A 16,248-nucleotide genomic window follows, 5' to 3' on the forward strand; every position below is an offset into this window, starting at 1 on the left:
CCTGAAAGAAATGTTAGTTCTTTAGAATAACTATATGTCTCATCCACAAGAGCTCTTGTCCTGTTAAGTGAAAGAGGCAAACATACTGAGTCTTTAAAGATCAAGCAGTGTGCCTCTGGTCATGCCGATAGCACTGGAATAAGATTTGAAAAAGTTATAGGAAGCTTTGTACAACTGAAAGGCACCAAATGAGAGCAAATAAATGTTTTCTAGTCAATTATGAGTTTTCCATAACTCAATCATAAAGTGCATAAATTAGGATGAGGTGGGGAGGAGAAAAGCACTCCTTTAACCATGTCAAATAACTTATTACTGCCAACCATAAAACAACCACTCCTGCAGGGAATGGCAGTCATTAGCAGCATCAGTTCAAAAATTCACTAGACAAAAGAAAATGTGACAGAAACAACTCTGCTACAGAAGACCGTTGTTAGTGTTGCTGTTAGGCATCATCAAGTCAACTCCATACCAACCCTAAGCATGAGAGAGAGAAACTGCTCAATAAAGAAAATGAAGCTTTTTTCACAAGGAGTTAATATTCTGTTCAGCCAAGTATATTCAATAGCTTAAAATGTCAGAGCATTAGTTCATATTATCTCAGAAATACAAGATGATTAATCACTAAAATTCCATGTGTAAAAGTAACTCAAAGTATTTAATTCTTGTGAAGGTTGAGTGAGCAACTGAAATGTATTTAAACACATGCATATTTTTGTGTGTGTGTGTTTTGTTATTTTTTGTTTATAGAACTAATTTAGGTAACCTCTATCTTTCTATATCTCTTATTTCCCCCATTTTCCAAAGCAATCTTTTTCTGATTTTTTTTATGAGAGAAAAACATTATAGAGAATTGGAAGGTGTGAGCTAAGAAAAAGAAAAAAAATAGTTCATTAGTCTGATAAATAATTACAATTTGTTAATTTTACTAAATCAGTGTTACAAAATATGTTGTTGTTGTTGATACCATCAAGCTGGAACCCACCCACAGTTAATCATATAGTAGTTTTTCAAAGGCAGTAAATCCCATGGAAGTTGACTGCCATCTTTATCCCATGGAGCAGCTGGTAGATTCCAACCACGTACCTTTGTGTTGGCAACGCAATTCCTAAGCTATCAGAGCTCCCTGTTACAAAACACAGCAAGTTTTGTCCTTACTAAGTAAAGTTTCACATATGTCAAATATGACTTTTCCTCCAAGTCTTTCTAACCTTCAAGTATGAGTAAGTACTGAACTATATGTTTAACACATGTTCAAAGTACTGTTCAAGGCAACAGTACAAACACTTCATTAATGTAGTAATTTATAAAGTTTAGAAATAAAATATATATGAACAAAGGAAAAACAGATTGAAAGTCTAATAGTAAATAATATTCTCTTTTAGTCCAAGAGAGATGCAAATCAAAACCACTGAGATACTATCTCACTCCAGTAACAGTGTCAAAGTTTCACAGGACAGCAAGTAATACATGTTGGACAGAATGTGGTGAGATAGAAACACTTATACATTGTTGATGGGATTGTAAAATGGTACAATCACTCTCGAAGGCAATTCAGTGCTTCCTCAAAAAGCTGAACATAGTAATTCCATATAACCCAGTTATTCCACTGCTTGAAATATAACCCAAGAGAATGTGAACTGAAGTACAAAATGAGACTTGTCCACCAATGTTCATAGCAGTATTATTCACCATCGCAAGAAAATGGAAACAGCCCAGCTGCCCAACAGCAACCAAATGGATTGAGAAATTATGGTACATTTACACAAAGAAATACTATTCTGCACACAGGAGCAATGATTCTGGAAATGACTACTTAACTGGGAAGGCCTGGAGAGCACTGTGCTGAGGGAACTAACTCAGTCCCATAGGGACAAATACTATATAAAACCATTACTGAAGAGTGAGTATGAGGATCCAAGAGGCAGGGAGGATGAGAATGGGCAGGGAGGCGAAGTGTTAATCACAGGGTCGCACAATTTGATGGGTATGTGTGTGAAGGAAATGGGAAAGATCTGGTGTGAAAAACAATGTATTCAAACTTTGTAAATAAACCAATATAAAATTTTAAAAAATTCTTTTTGTCTACTAACACGTGATTATTTAGTAACAAAGGTCTGAATCCACCCATAGTTGACCCTCCAATGGGAGTTCAGAGGCAGTAAATCCCGTGGGAGTAGACTGCCCATCCTTTTTCCACCAGGCCAATGTGGGGTGCTTTGCCGAAGTTAACTCATTCAATCCTTATAACTACCTACATTGAAGTGAAAATACCGAGGCTCAGAGAAGTAAAGCAATTTGCCTAATGTCAACACATCCAGTACTTTGTAGGGCTGATATCTGACCCAGGCAAGCCATGCTTTTTAAATAGTACTATTTGCTTACCCTAAAAATAAAACCATAGTGGGGAGTTCTGGTGACCTAGTGGCAAGAATCTGTACTGCAATCCAAGAGGTACATGGTTCGAATCCACTAACTCTGCTGAAGAAAGAGGAGCAATCTCCTCCTGTACCAGTCAGATCCGATTTGATGGTACACACACACATATACAAAATAATAATAAGAAAAAACCAACCACAACACATGCAAAAAAAACCCATAGTCTTGTTCTTTTGCTTCTCTTTAACTAGGGGATACCAACTTTAGCATGACATTTATAGACTACATGACTTAGGAACTTTGAAATTCCTATTAGTCTTTAAAAGCACATTTATAAAAAAATTCTAGTTTCTAACTAGATTGTACTGTACATTTCAAAAAAACGTACTATGTCCATCTGTTCATCATATATTACTTAGAACCTAGCATCTGATATGTAACAGACATGCAGAAAATATTTATCAAACAAATCAAACAGCTTCATGTTTATAAGATAATTTTGCATTTAATGCAACAAAATATTTAATCCAAGTTGTTTCATGGAAATGAATGCTGCCAAAAGATCAGTTCTTTTAAAAGTTAAGTTTTAAAACTGACAAAGAATATTATATGAAGAAGGAATCCTTAGAGGGTATGGAGGAAAAAGGAATGTTACAATACATGAAACAAAATAGCATGATAATTTAAACTAAATTTACCTTACCTTTGAGCCATCTAAACTGATTATTCTATACACATTTCTTGTGCTGTCATAAAAATAAGACACAGTAACTGCGTGCTTGCTGGTGGGTACCCAGTTCTTCTTTGTGTTTGGGTCAATCTGGAAGACATGAGCTCGAGTGCTGAAGATGGGTTGTTCCCTGCAAGGCAGAAAAGAAAAAAAAAGTATCTAGTTGAAAGCAGCCAGTTCTAGCCCATTGGACATGAAAACCATATTGTGCTTAATAACCTGCTACTCCATATCTTCTGAAATGAAAAACTCCTCTACAAATGTCAATAGTTCTAACTATACAATCATTAGCTCTTTTAGAAGTTCCTGTTCAAAAGCATTATATATGATCTTTCAGCCATTTACACCTCTATTATTCTGATAGAAGACAACTTACTGGGAAGACATGTATTCAGTTAAGTATCTATTAATTTGAAAAGTAATGGGAAACAAAAGTTGCTCTCTAACAAAAACTTTCATTTAGCCCAAATAAGAGCTTGCTATTAGAAAACAGGCTTTAAAATTATTATTTCAAGAAATGGAAGTATTTATATACTTAAATATTATATTTATTATATAATTTTTATAATTTAAAAAGGAAAGAACGAGCTGGGATACATATAATAGAGTAACAGAAAAGGAAAATAGCATTGTAACACAAAACTCGCAAATTTTGAGTAAAGAGCATTTACAACAGGTTTACCCCTCTCCCAATAAATAAAACTTATTTCTTCACAACAGCCAAAATGCAGAAACCGCCTAAGTGTTCATCAACAGAAGAATGAGTAAACAAGATGTGGTACAGATAAACAATGGAATGAGAGAGCCATAAAAAAGAAATGAAGTCTTGATACATGCTACAATATAACTGAACTTCAAAAATACCAAATTAAAGAAATCAGTCATAAAAGGACAAACACTATATGATCAGCTTGCATGCAGTCTCTAAAATAGGGTCTCGTACACACCAAAATACATAAGTAATTATTGGGGCAGAAGAGAGGGAGGCTTTAAAGGGTGATTTGGAGTCAGTGAGCTTTTCTTAAAGTGTAAAAGAAATGGACAAAGGTGATGGTTGAACAAGACAAACATAACAAATGCCACTGAAGTGTACAAGTAAAGAATATGGAAATATTAAGTGTTCTGTAATACTTGGAATTTAATACTAAATGTATTAATACTTCCCATGGGGACGGGAAAAAAATCTATGTAAATGTCACTGTTGTTGTTAAATGCCATCAAGTCAGAATGAACTCATAATTGACCATCAAGGGTGTTTTCTGAAGCTGTAAATCGCACCAGAGACTGCTCATCTTTCTCCTGCAAAGCAGCTGGTGGATTCAAACCACCTACCTTTGGGTTAGCAGCATAACTTTTCTCGTCAACTTCAACGCCTAGTGCCCTTCTGAACATCTATGAATTTTGCCCTATTGCATGTCATACACACGATGTCAGAAATGCATGAATCCGTATTATACCCAATGTGCCATTCATCTTGCTGAGGGTCTTTCTCTGACTCCCTACATTTACCAGCCGGACAACATGCTTGAAGTATGTGAGATGGAGTTTCACTATCCTTGCCTCTAAGAAGCAACCTGTTGCATTTTTTCTAAGACACAATTACTTGGTTTTTGGGTTTTTGGTTTCTTTTTACAGTTGATGGAATATGCAATACTCTTCTCCTTATCCTCTAGGCCCATCAGATATATATTGTTGTGGTTGTTGTTATGTGCCGTCAAGTCGCTTGCAACTCATAGCGACCCTACGTACAACAGCCCTAAACTCTGCTCTGTCCTGTGCTAATCACTCTGTCCCTGACACACCCATCCCGATTACCCCAGTCACTGAATCAATTGCCTCATTGAGGGTCTTCCCCTCCTGCGCTGTCCCTCCAGCCTACCAAGCATGATGTCCCTCTTCAAGGACTGGTCCCTCCTTACAACATGTCCAAAGTATGTTAGATGGAGCCTCAGATTCCTTGCCTCCAAGGGGTCGCCTGGTTTAACCCTTTCCAGGATGAATCTGTTTGCTTTCCTAGCAGTCCATGGTACCTTCAATACTCTTCTCCGGCATCACAGCTCAAAGGCATCAATTCTCCTTCTATCCTCCCTAGTCACTGTCCAACTCTCTGATGCATAACAAGTAATTGCAAAGACCATGGCCTGTATCAGACGCACCTTAGTCTCCAGAGAGACACCACTGCTCTTCAATACTTTGGAGAGATACCTAACAGCAGACTTTCCCATGGCAATGTGCCTTTTAATTTCCTGGCTACTGGTACCAAGAGTGTTGACTGTGGAGCCAAGCAAACTAAAGCTGTGAACAATCTCAATCTCTTCACCATCCACCCTGATGCTGCCAATTGGCTCAGTGGTTAGAATCTTTGTCTTCTTGACATTGAGCCTCAATCCATATTGGAGGCTGCAGTCCTTGACCCTCTGCAGCAAGCACTTCAGGTCCTCCTCAGTTTTGGCAAGCAGGGTTGTGTCATCTGCATATCGCAGATTGTTGATAGATCTTCCATCAATCTTGACCCCAAATTTCTCCTCATAGAGCCCAACCTCCTGGATAATCTGTTCTGCATACAGGTTGAAAAGGTATGGAGACAGGAAACATCCCTGGCATACGCCCTTCCCAATTTTGAACCATGCAGTGCTTCCTTGCTCTGTTCTGACGACTGCCTCTTGGTCCAAGTATAGGTTTCTCATTAGCACAATCAAGTGTTCTGGGATTCCCATTCTCCTCAGAGTCAGCCACAATTTGTTATGATCTACACAAATGCCTTTGCACAGTCAACCAAACATTGATATACACATTCCTCTGGTATTACCTGCTTTCAGCTAAGATCTATCTAACATTATCAGATATATATACTACTATAAAAAAATAAAGTTTATTTCTTTCACTTATTTAACATTTTCTTTCCTATAACAGTTCAAAGTCCTTAAGGCAAATTTCAGAAAAGAGAGAAATTAGAATAATAGGCAAAATCTGCATCCTTGGGAACACAGCTCTTTAAGTTACTAATAATGGGCTGGATGTCATACATGCCCCTGTATCTACTTCAGTCCTCAGAAGTGCAGTGGGAAAGGGAGGTACTGTCTTTGTAGGTAACCTGGACCTTTTGTTTCGGGAAAACGCCATAACAACTTTTCTGTTCAGTTCATCTCTTTAGAAATGAAGTGATCCATTTTGTACCATTCCCTACAAAATGAGGCAGCAAATGTTCATTTCTTGTTTAACTGTGATTATATGTGAAGTCATTCAGTACATAATTGTTTACCCGCTGGAGATGCACTGTGCCAGCCTGAAGAACTTCCTTCTCTCATTATTAAATTCCTGACTTTTTATTCACAAGAGTGATAACTTAACAGCCCGGGTTATCTTTGAAAAGTCCTATAACCTCTATCTTTTTAGCCTTTTAATGAAAGTTCTAAATATAAGTGTAGCTGGTCAGACTGACTGACTAGTTAGTTCTAGTTCACAGAGACATCCAAGGATGAAAAATTCCATCTCAGTATTAAGTTGTTTTTGTTGTTAAGTACTGTCACACCTATATACACAGGTGCATACACAACACACCTGTATACACAGACACGTGCACATGCACATACACACACCACACCTATACACACACACACGTGCATATACACCATGCCCATACACACACATATGTACTATAGCTGACCCTCTGGCGGGTTTTCAGAGGCCGTAAATCGCATGCGAGGTCTGTAAAGCAAGAGTAAGACACTCTAATGTTTACTATTTTTCTTCTCATTTGAGGATGTATATGATGTAAGACACTAATTAAAAAAATGTGTTCTAGTAAGAATATTTTATAATTATTAGGCAATGATACTGCTTTTGCAAGGCTCACGGAACTCAATAACAGATCCTAACTCAATAGAAACACATTTTGAGTAAACACATCATACAATTCCCTTGTGAATAAAAATTTTTAAGCTGGTCATCTTTTTTTTATTAATTTCAATGAACATTTATAGAGATTTTGGATTTCCATTCATTAATTGTTGCCCTTTTTCCCCACCCACCCCACCCCCTGTTCTCTCTTCTCCTTGAAAAGCAAAAGAAAAACTCCTTCATTGGTACACAATGCCCCCAACACCCCTCCCATCCCCATCCCGAGTATACTACACTCTCCAACCCTCATTCTGAACTCTTATGATAATCATAATGCCCTAAAAGATATTGCATTTAAACTGTTCTGTCCCTCATCAGCTTCAATGCCGTATACATAATTAATCCAGTTCTTCTCATTCTTACAACCCTGATGTCAGTCCCATTTTACAACAGCAGTACCATGCAGTATTTGTCCTTTTGTGACTGAAATATTTCACTTAGCATAATGTCCTCCAGGGTCACCCATTTTTAATAATATTGCATGAGTTCCTTGTTTCTCAATGCAGTGTAGTATTACATTGTGTGAATATACCACAGCTTCTCTATCCATTCATTTGCTGATAGGCACTTCGGTTGTTTGCAACTCCTTGCTATTGTGAACAAAGCCACAATAAACATGGGTGTGCATATATCTGCTTGGATGTCGGTTATGGTCTCTTTAGGGTATATTCCCAGTAGTGGAACTGCTGGGTCAAACGGTATCTCTATTTGAAACTTTTTGAGAAAGCGCCACACCACTTTCCACAGTGCTTGCACCACTTTACACTTCCACCAACAGTGAATAAGGATTCCAGTCTCTCCACAACCTCGCCAGCATTTGTTGCTTGCTGTTCTGTTAAATTTTACTAGTCTTACTCTTACTGGGGTGAGATGATATCTCATAATTGTCTTGATGTGCATCTCTCTTAGAGCTAGGGATTTTGAACATTTCTTCATGTGCTTGTTGGCCACCTGAATGTCTTCTTTGGTGAAGTGTCTGTTCATATCCTGTGCCCATTTTTCTATTGGATTATTTACCTTTATCTTGTGGTGCTCAAGTATTTTATAAATTCTAGATATAAGTCCCTTATCTGACATGTCATTACCAAACACTTTTTCCCAGTCTGTGGCTTCCCTTTTTACCGTGTTGGAGAAGTTTTTGGATGTGCATAGGGATTTGATTCTTAGAAGGTCCCATTCATCTATTTTATCTTCTCCTAGTTGTAGATTTTCCAGGATACTGGGACTGTTTATGTTGTGGATTAGGACTACTAAAGTTCTTCCAATAAACTGGTCATCTTATATGTGAAATGAAATTTGAATATCAAGTATCCAGCTTTCTTTAATTCCCTTCTAAATAGATAATTTCTTAAACTATAGCTAAGATTTCTGTAGTCAAACGTCTACCCACTCATCAGAATATATTTTATCCAGGACAGGGAAATAATTTTCTTTTTTAAAAAATTTATTTTATTTCATTATTTTTCGTGTGTTCCATCAAATCAGATCTGACTGGTACAGGAGGAGATTGTTCCTCCTTCTCCAGCAGAGCATCTGGTGGATTCGAACCGTGCATCTCTGAGATTGCAATTGCAGCTTCTTGCCACTAGGCTACCAGAGCTCGCCAGGGAAATCATTTTCACTAGTAATATATGGAACAGAATTCATAGAAGCAATAGGGATGTTGCTAAAGCTAACAAGATACATTATTAAAGTATACAACCACTTATTCAGTATCTATTTGCTATCAAGCATGGGATAGATATAGTCCCTATTCTTGAAAAGTTCAATCTTGAGAAGAAAGACAGGTATGTTAAAAATAAAATGCTCTTCACTATGCCATATTCTTTTAAAGTCAGTGATGAAGGGCAGGATCGAAGAATTGATGCTTGAATAGCTTTGAAACAAAGTATTGGCACAGAACTGTACAAAGACAAAGTAGAAAAGAGGCCACAGTACATTGTTATCTGTAGCAAGACCCTTAGGTGAGCGTAAATGCCTTTAAAGAATAAGACCAGAGGTAACAACAGAAGGCGGCTCATGAGAATCCCTTCTAGAAGCTACTGAGAGATTTTTTTTTTTAAATCTTATAAATTGGGTGAAGGTTACTAAGAGATTTTTAAAAATAGTGCACAGCTTTGTATTTTAAAAAGATAACTTTGGCAGCAGTCAAGGAGGTAGATTAGAGGGAGGAAATAGTTCACATAGGAAGTTAGTCAGGACTCAGCTGAAGGATTTAGGGAAAAAGGATGGTAGCAGGTTAGGATATGGGCTGAGGACATGAGGACTGGTTTAAGTACCTTTGAAAAGGAGAATCATTAAGATTAAATAACAAAGTGGACATAGGAAAGGTATTCTCCAGTGAGGGTGACTTTGTTCCCTTGAGAATATTCTACAATGTCTGAGACAGTTCTGGTTGTTACAAATGAGGGGAGAGGGGGCATGCTACTGGTATTTAGTGAGCAGAGGCAAGGGATGTTGTTAAATACCCTAAAATGCGCAAGACAGCTCCCACAACAAAGACTTGATGTTAGGTGCCATTGAGTAGACTACAACTCACAGTGAACCTGTGAACAACAGATCTGAACCTTGCCTTCTCCTGTGCCATCTACATTACTTCTGATATGTTCGAGCCCAATGTTCCAGTCACAGTGTCAATCCATCTTATGGAGAGTGGTCATCCATTCTCTGATCATCCACCTTTCCCAGCATGATTTATTAAGGAGTCCAAAATATCAACTGCTTAATATTATGAGACATTCCATATGACCTATCTATTCCACTGCTTGAAATATACCGTGAGAAAATGAGAACTGAGACACAAATGGAGACATGTACACCAGTGCTCATAGCAGTGTTATTCACCATCATAAGAACATGTAAACAGCCCAGATGTCCAACCACAATCGAATGGATTGAGAAATTATGGTACACTGACACAATGGAATACTGTGCAGTACACAGGAGCAAGGATTATGTAAATTATAACTATGTTGGGAGGGAGTGGAAAGCATTATGTTGAGTGAACTAACTCAGTCCCGTAAGGACAAATAGTGCATAAAATCATTATTGTAGACTGAGTATGAGGATTCAAAGGGGGAGGATGGAAGTAGAGGGATGAGAAAGCACAGGGGGAGGGGAGGGTTGTACAATTTGATGGTGGGTGGTGAGGGAATCTGGAAGACTCTGGTCTGGAAAACAATGTATTCAAATTTTGTGAATAAACTAGAAATAAAAAAAGATGTTTATGAAAACATATTTGTTGGTTTAGAGAATAATAATGTAACAGAGCTAGTATAAGACAACTCTAAAGTTTGTAATATTATATTAAAGCTCTGTATAAACACTACACACAGAGTGATACACTCTAAAACTCAGTATGGGTGGGTAAAATGGAAGAACAGACCGAAGAAAGATCCAAGAAAAAATGATTATAATTTTGTTTTAAAAATAAAGCATGTTCAAATACCATTAGAGCTGACATAAAGAATTACTGTATTTGAGAGGAGGCTTGGGAGGGGGGAAATGTGCAACAATGAATGAATGGAAATCCAAAGCCTCTGTAAATTTTTACTGAAATTAATAATAAATTTAAATTAAAAAATTAAGTTAGAGTAAGGAAGGCAATGGATTTATAACTGCTCATGCTAATAACAGTATATCATGGCATGGAGGAGGAATAGTGGAACTGTATCCACATTGACAATATTCTTCTTACCAAAACCATTTATGGAAAATAGGAACTGCAGTGGAACATGTATCTCCGGAATGGAAATGATCATATTGTTAATATTTCTAGCCTTAAACTTAAAATATTATATTGTTCAAAATTATTTGTTATATATTTGTTTAAATTTTTCCCTCTTTGAACAATAGGGATCTAGAGGGAAGAGAAAAGACCAGAGAGCGGTCAAAATTATTGGGGCAGCTATTGCTGCCAGTTTAGGGCCTGTGTCAGGAAAAGGAAGTCTTATGCATAAACAGTGCCACCCAAAGGTAATAAAGGAGGTCAGAATTGCTTCCACTGTGGAAAGCTGGGCCACTTCAACAGACAGTGTCACAGACAAGAGCTACAGAGAGGCAAGGGAGTAGAGAGGAAGCTCCCACTCACTTGCTTTAAGTGTGGCTCTGAAGTACACTTGGCCAAGGTGGCCCACATCAGGTCCTTGTGGCAGACAGGACTGACAGGCCCCAGCTCCCAGCTGGAAACAAAGGAGGACGCTTCAATAATTTAGATCCTCCCAGAAGAGCTGTGGGTGAGCATTAACATTACTGGTAAGTATATTTGTTTTCTCCTGGACACAAGAGCCTACTATTTGGTCCTAAAAGCCTTCTGAGGTCCCAACTCTTATCACTATTTCTTAGTTGGTGGAATTTAGGGGAAACCTCATAAGCAGTTCCTTACTTCACCTCTGCCTTGCATGAGGACTTCCAAGCTGTAAAACAATCCAGTGGTAGATGAAATTTGGTCCAGGACTTAAGAACAATAAATGACGTAGCTGAGCCTCTACATCATGTGGTTCCTAACCTTTATACTATAATAGACAAAGTGCTAGTCAATAAGCCTTTTATTTTAAGAACTACCTTCCCTCTGTAACTTGATTTGTGCCACTGTCAGAACCTCTACTTGGAATATTATTGCTTTTAATTTTTGACTTATGTACTTGTAACTTGTTAAATTTGTGTCTTCTAGGCTGCAACACTTCCATGATGCATCTTCAAGGATATGAACATGTACGGCTAAGCACAATTGATAACAGTGCATCTAAATCCCAAAATCAATCTCTACAATAGTCTATGTGTTTCCTATTGCCAAAGGGGCCCTTTAGAGTAGTGAGAGAAGATCTTTACCCTGAAACCTACAGCATCCCTTTTCAGCAGGAAGTAGCTAAGAGAATATGCTGTCCCCTTTTCCTTATGAATCAGGGTGAAGTCTCTCTCAGGGAGGAGTGATAGGGAATGGCAAAGGATACACTGACAAAGGAAATTCATCAGAACTAGCTTTGACAAGCACTGTGGCAATGGGACAAGTAAAACAGACTTTCAAGGGGGGGAAAGAGGAACGAACTGGGGGGGTAGAGAAAATAGTACAGCAATGAATGAATGGAAATCCAAAATCTCTGTAAATTTCATTAAAATTAGTAACATTTAATAAAAATTTTTAAAAAGAGGGAAAAAAAAAAGAATTCCTGTATTTAGCTTTTAAGTGTCCAGAACCATGAAAACGAATAAAAAGACCATTGGCCCAGATAAACAGATATAGGTATTTTCTAGATTTAGAAAAATTCCCAAAAAAGCTAAGATTTGTTATTTGGCCAAAGGAAATTTTTTTAAAAATAACAATGCTTACCATTGATATCTACATTTTTGAAAACTTTACAGTTTCAATCTTTAGTCAGAGGAGTACAAGGCAATTGATTTGATAAACACTTAAGCTCAAGGTTAGGAAGAAAAACTGTACATTTCTCAGCGTTCCTTTAAGGCCTAGCTTTCAAATGGTCCTTTTCAAATATTCAAGTACAAGTGGATATTGCAGCAAAGGGAATATAAAGAAACTTATGATTTTCTATTTAATATTTCCAAAAAAAATAGCCTGGCTGAATGTGAAGCAGAGCTGATAATATTTTCCACACTGCTAAATACTGTTACTGACATTGTCAACTAACTATTCAATACCCATTCCTCCTGACTCCTTTCTACAAAACCTGGGCTATCAGTCAAGCACTCTACCTTTGCCCACATGATCATGTGTTTCACTAAAATAATTACTGCAAACCTTTATCCTTGCCAGGTATTAGGTGGCTGTTGTTAGGTGCTGTCAAGCTGATGACTCTGGAGAGGACATATGACACAATTCCGGACAATTAGAAGGGAGAGAAATTTGCCAGGAGCTTCTAAGTATAGTCAGAGAGACAGATACTCACAGAAGAAGATAAGTCCTCTGAACTAGTGTCGTGTTTGCATGAGATGCTTGGACCTGAAGAAGTTATCCTAATCTTTTTTTTTGCCTCTGGGAAATGAAGATGGGTTAAAAGAAGAATGGCTCAGGAGACCGTTACTTCTTCTTATAATCTCTTCAGTACTATTTATTCACCTTTGTAAAATTACTAAAACATACTTCTAAAAAGTATCATAGGAACTTCTTTTGAAGACTACCAAAAATCATAAAACAAGTGACCATTCTGAAGAAGGCACATTCATGCAACTCATGAGTCTTTCTAGAACAAGGCATGAAAAGGTTTCTACTAAACATAAAGATGAGTAAAGAAAAAGAAGGAAAGGGGATTAAAGCATGCTAAACTATGTGACTAGAAGTTCCGAGAGTACCAGAAAATACCCTTCTTGATCAGAAACAAATAAACAGGAAATAAGACAAAAAAACTACATTGAGCTTGAGTTTTGAACTTCCAAGTATTAAGTAAAAGCTGAATGGTTTTTAAGGCCAAATAACTCATTGCTGTTGAGTGGAAACTGAACCTTATTAGACTCTCCAGTAGGTTTTCAGAAGCTGTAAACTACCTGGGAGGACTTTGCCCACTTTTCTCCAGAGAAGTCACTGGTATATTCAAACCACCTGAAGCAGTCTTTGGGTTAGGAGTGCAACTTTCTTTGGACTACACCATGAGAAGTCCTTTTTAAGGGCAAAAGGACACAGGAGAGAGTAAGTCAAGGAGTGTCCAGACACCAACAACCACATAACTATAATAGCTATGATGCTTGAAGAATGTTAATTCAGGGGCCTTGTGAAACAGCACAATAAGTCTTCAACAGACACTCAACTACTGATATTTTCTTCGAAAACAAAGTCCTGTTCTGAACAAGTTAATACATTTTAATATTACAAGATTATCTCAGAACTCTTTAAAATTCTAAACTCTCTCATTTACATATATACTCACAAAGAGAAAAACCATTTACTAATTAAATTAGCTGATTCGATGTTGCTCAAAGATTATGAATGTGCACGAACGCTTCTACTTATAAGCATATTCCTACTCTGATCAAAGCAAAGGCTAGTCTACTAATCACTATCCAGCACATAATCATAACCACAAGAACTCCATCTAGTGAGAAAAAAAATAAACAGCAATTGGATAGTGGAGGTTTTTTTACACATAAAATATAAATAGTACTTCATCTCACATACTTTGGACATGTTGCTAGGAGAGGCTATTCCTTTGAGAGGGACATCATGCTTAGAAAGTGGAGGTTTAGAGAAAGAGACAAAATGGATGGCCAAGATGGATTGGCACAGTAACTGCAGAAATGGGCTCATGTATGTCAGAAATAATGTGAATAGCACAGAATAGGATAGCGTTCATTTCTGTTATTCATAGGGTGGTTATGAATTATAATTGATGATATCTAACAAAAACAAAACAAATAATGACCACAGCAAATGCAAAATTATAAAGTAACACTGCTAAAACACAGGTATGCTGGCTTAAAATTTAACACAAGTAACTACACAATATGTTTTATGGAAAGATTTTTAACAGTTGTGTAAGTAGATTTCTTAGTCATAACAACTGTGCAACAGAAATACTTTCAGAAACATCAGTGTCTCCTCTAGCTGGCAAATATGATGAAAATATGATCGAATACATCAAAACTACCATTTATAACTCATATCCTTAAACTGTAAATACTAAAATAGTAATATCATTATAGTTCTCACTTTATTTTAATAAAATTTTTTATTAATCTGAGTGATTCTGTTAGAAAATTTTAGTATTTACTTACTCTTGAACATTTTATCAGGCTTTACAAGTCTAAATAATATGACAAAATTCACTTTCTATTAAATAAACTAAATTCTGAGGCATGATCAAAATACCAGGTTAAGTAAATCTAAAAAAATAGGCTCTTGGTCAAATCCACCAGATGCTCTGCTGGAGAAAAGGAGAGACAATCTCGTCCTGTACCAGTCAGATCTTTGACAGTACACACACACACAAATAATAAAATAAGAAAAAAATTTAAAAAGAAAATAAAAAAATAGGCTCTTAATAGTTTTTCATAACACAGGCGGCACAGTATTAAAAATATAAAATAGATTATTTTCTAGTAGACATCCAGCTCCTAATATCTTTAAAGCTAATTAAATGTTAAAAGGTCATTTAAGCTTTAATTTGCCTTCAAAAAATAATAATTCTTTAAGCTATTTTTCCTATACTTTCTATAGCTTAAACAAATGAATAATCAAACTATGATATAAACTTACGAAGAGAAGATCTTTCCAAGAGAAAGTACTTACCAAGAGATGTACTTTTAAGTACTTTGGCAAAATGTTGAAATATATTAAAATTTCACTTTTTTAATCTTTAAAAGCAAGTTAAAATTACATGTGTTTAATATTTTTTTTTCTAATGGTGAAAGCTGGATTACAAAAAAAAAAAATTGAAGTCTCTTCCTTCCTGATGAACATACAGGTCATTATAATTTTATACTTTTACAAATAATTCTGCAATAAAAATCTTTGTATGTTTTCTTGAGTACCCAGTTTCACAAAGTCACACTAGTAGAAGAATTACTGGTCACAGCATATGCGCCAGAGCATATTTCTAAACTGCTCTTCACAGTATTTATACACTCTTAGTAGTCTTCTATTACATTATTCCAACACTTGCTAATATCTAAGAAACATTTTTAATTTGTACCAACTTGATGGGCATGAAATGGTATTTCATTGTTGTTTTAATTTGCATATCCCTGATTTCTACTGAGACTGAACAGCTCCTCATGTATTTCTGAGCCATTTGAGCCCAACGGATTTCTGCACTCATTCCTGAGCTTATTAAAAAATCTGTGGTAAAAAAGCTAGGATCTAAAATTCAGCAAATCAAACCATATGCATAGGAATGTTTCATATGTACACTTCTAACCACATTTATAAATTTAAGTAAGATTAACACCCATGAAATAGAGAAGGGAAAAATCGGTCCTTTTTCTAAATTTGATTATACTCTGCATCAATACAGCACATATTTTATTCCATCAAACTTCAGACAGATATTTATGTGTTCTTTTCCAAGTATAAGCTACATATTTTAATTATTACTCACAGCAAAAGTTCAAAAATATGCATCTATGAAACACTTTTATTTAAATACCATAAAATTCTGTAAATTTGTTGTTGTTGTTATGTGTCGCCGAGTCACCTACGACTCATAGCGACCCTATGTACAACAGCCCTAAACTCCGCTCTGTCCTGTGCCAATCGCACTGTCTCTGACACTCCCATCCCAATTATCCCAGTCACT

At 36.5% G+C, this 16,248-nt stretch overlaps 1 protein-coding gene across 3 annotated transcripts in view; it reads right to left on the minus strand.

Annotated features, from left to right (window-relative positions):
* Positions 1–16,248, minus strand: part of HOMER1 (homer homolog 1 (Drosophila)) — a 167,687-nt gene that overhangs the window by 84,494 nt on the left and 66,945 nt on the right. For all 3 annotated transcript variants that reach the window (XM_006889848.1, XM_006889849.1, XM_006889847.1), the window contains exon 3: positions 3,080–3,236. In XM_006889848.1, coding sequence (XP_006889910.1) covers positions 3,080–3,236 — 157 coding nt within the window. The remainder of the gene's footprint in view (positions 1–3,079; positions 3,237–16,248) is intronic.

The sequence above is a fragment of the Elephantulus edwardii genome, unplaced genomic scaffold (genome assembly GCF_000299155.1).
Source record: "Elephantulus edwardii isolate Elephantulus edwardi_28Jun2011 unplaced genomic scaffold, EleEdw1.0 scaffold00082, whole genome shotgun sequence".
NCBI lineage: Eukaryota > Metazoa > Chordata > Mammalia > Macroscelidea > Macroscelididae > Elephantulus > Elephantulus edwardii.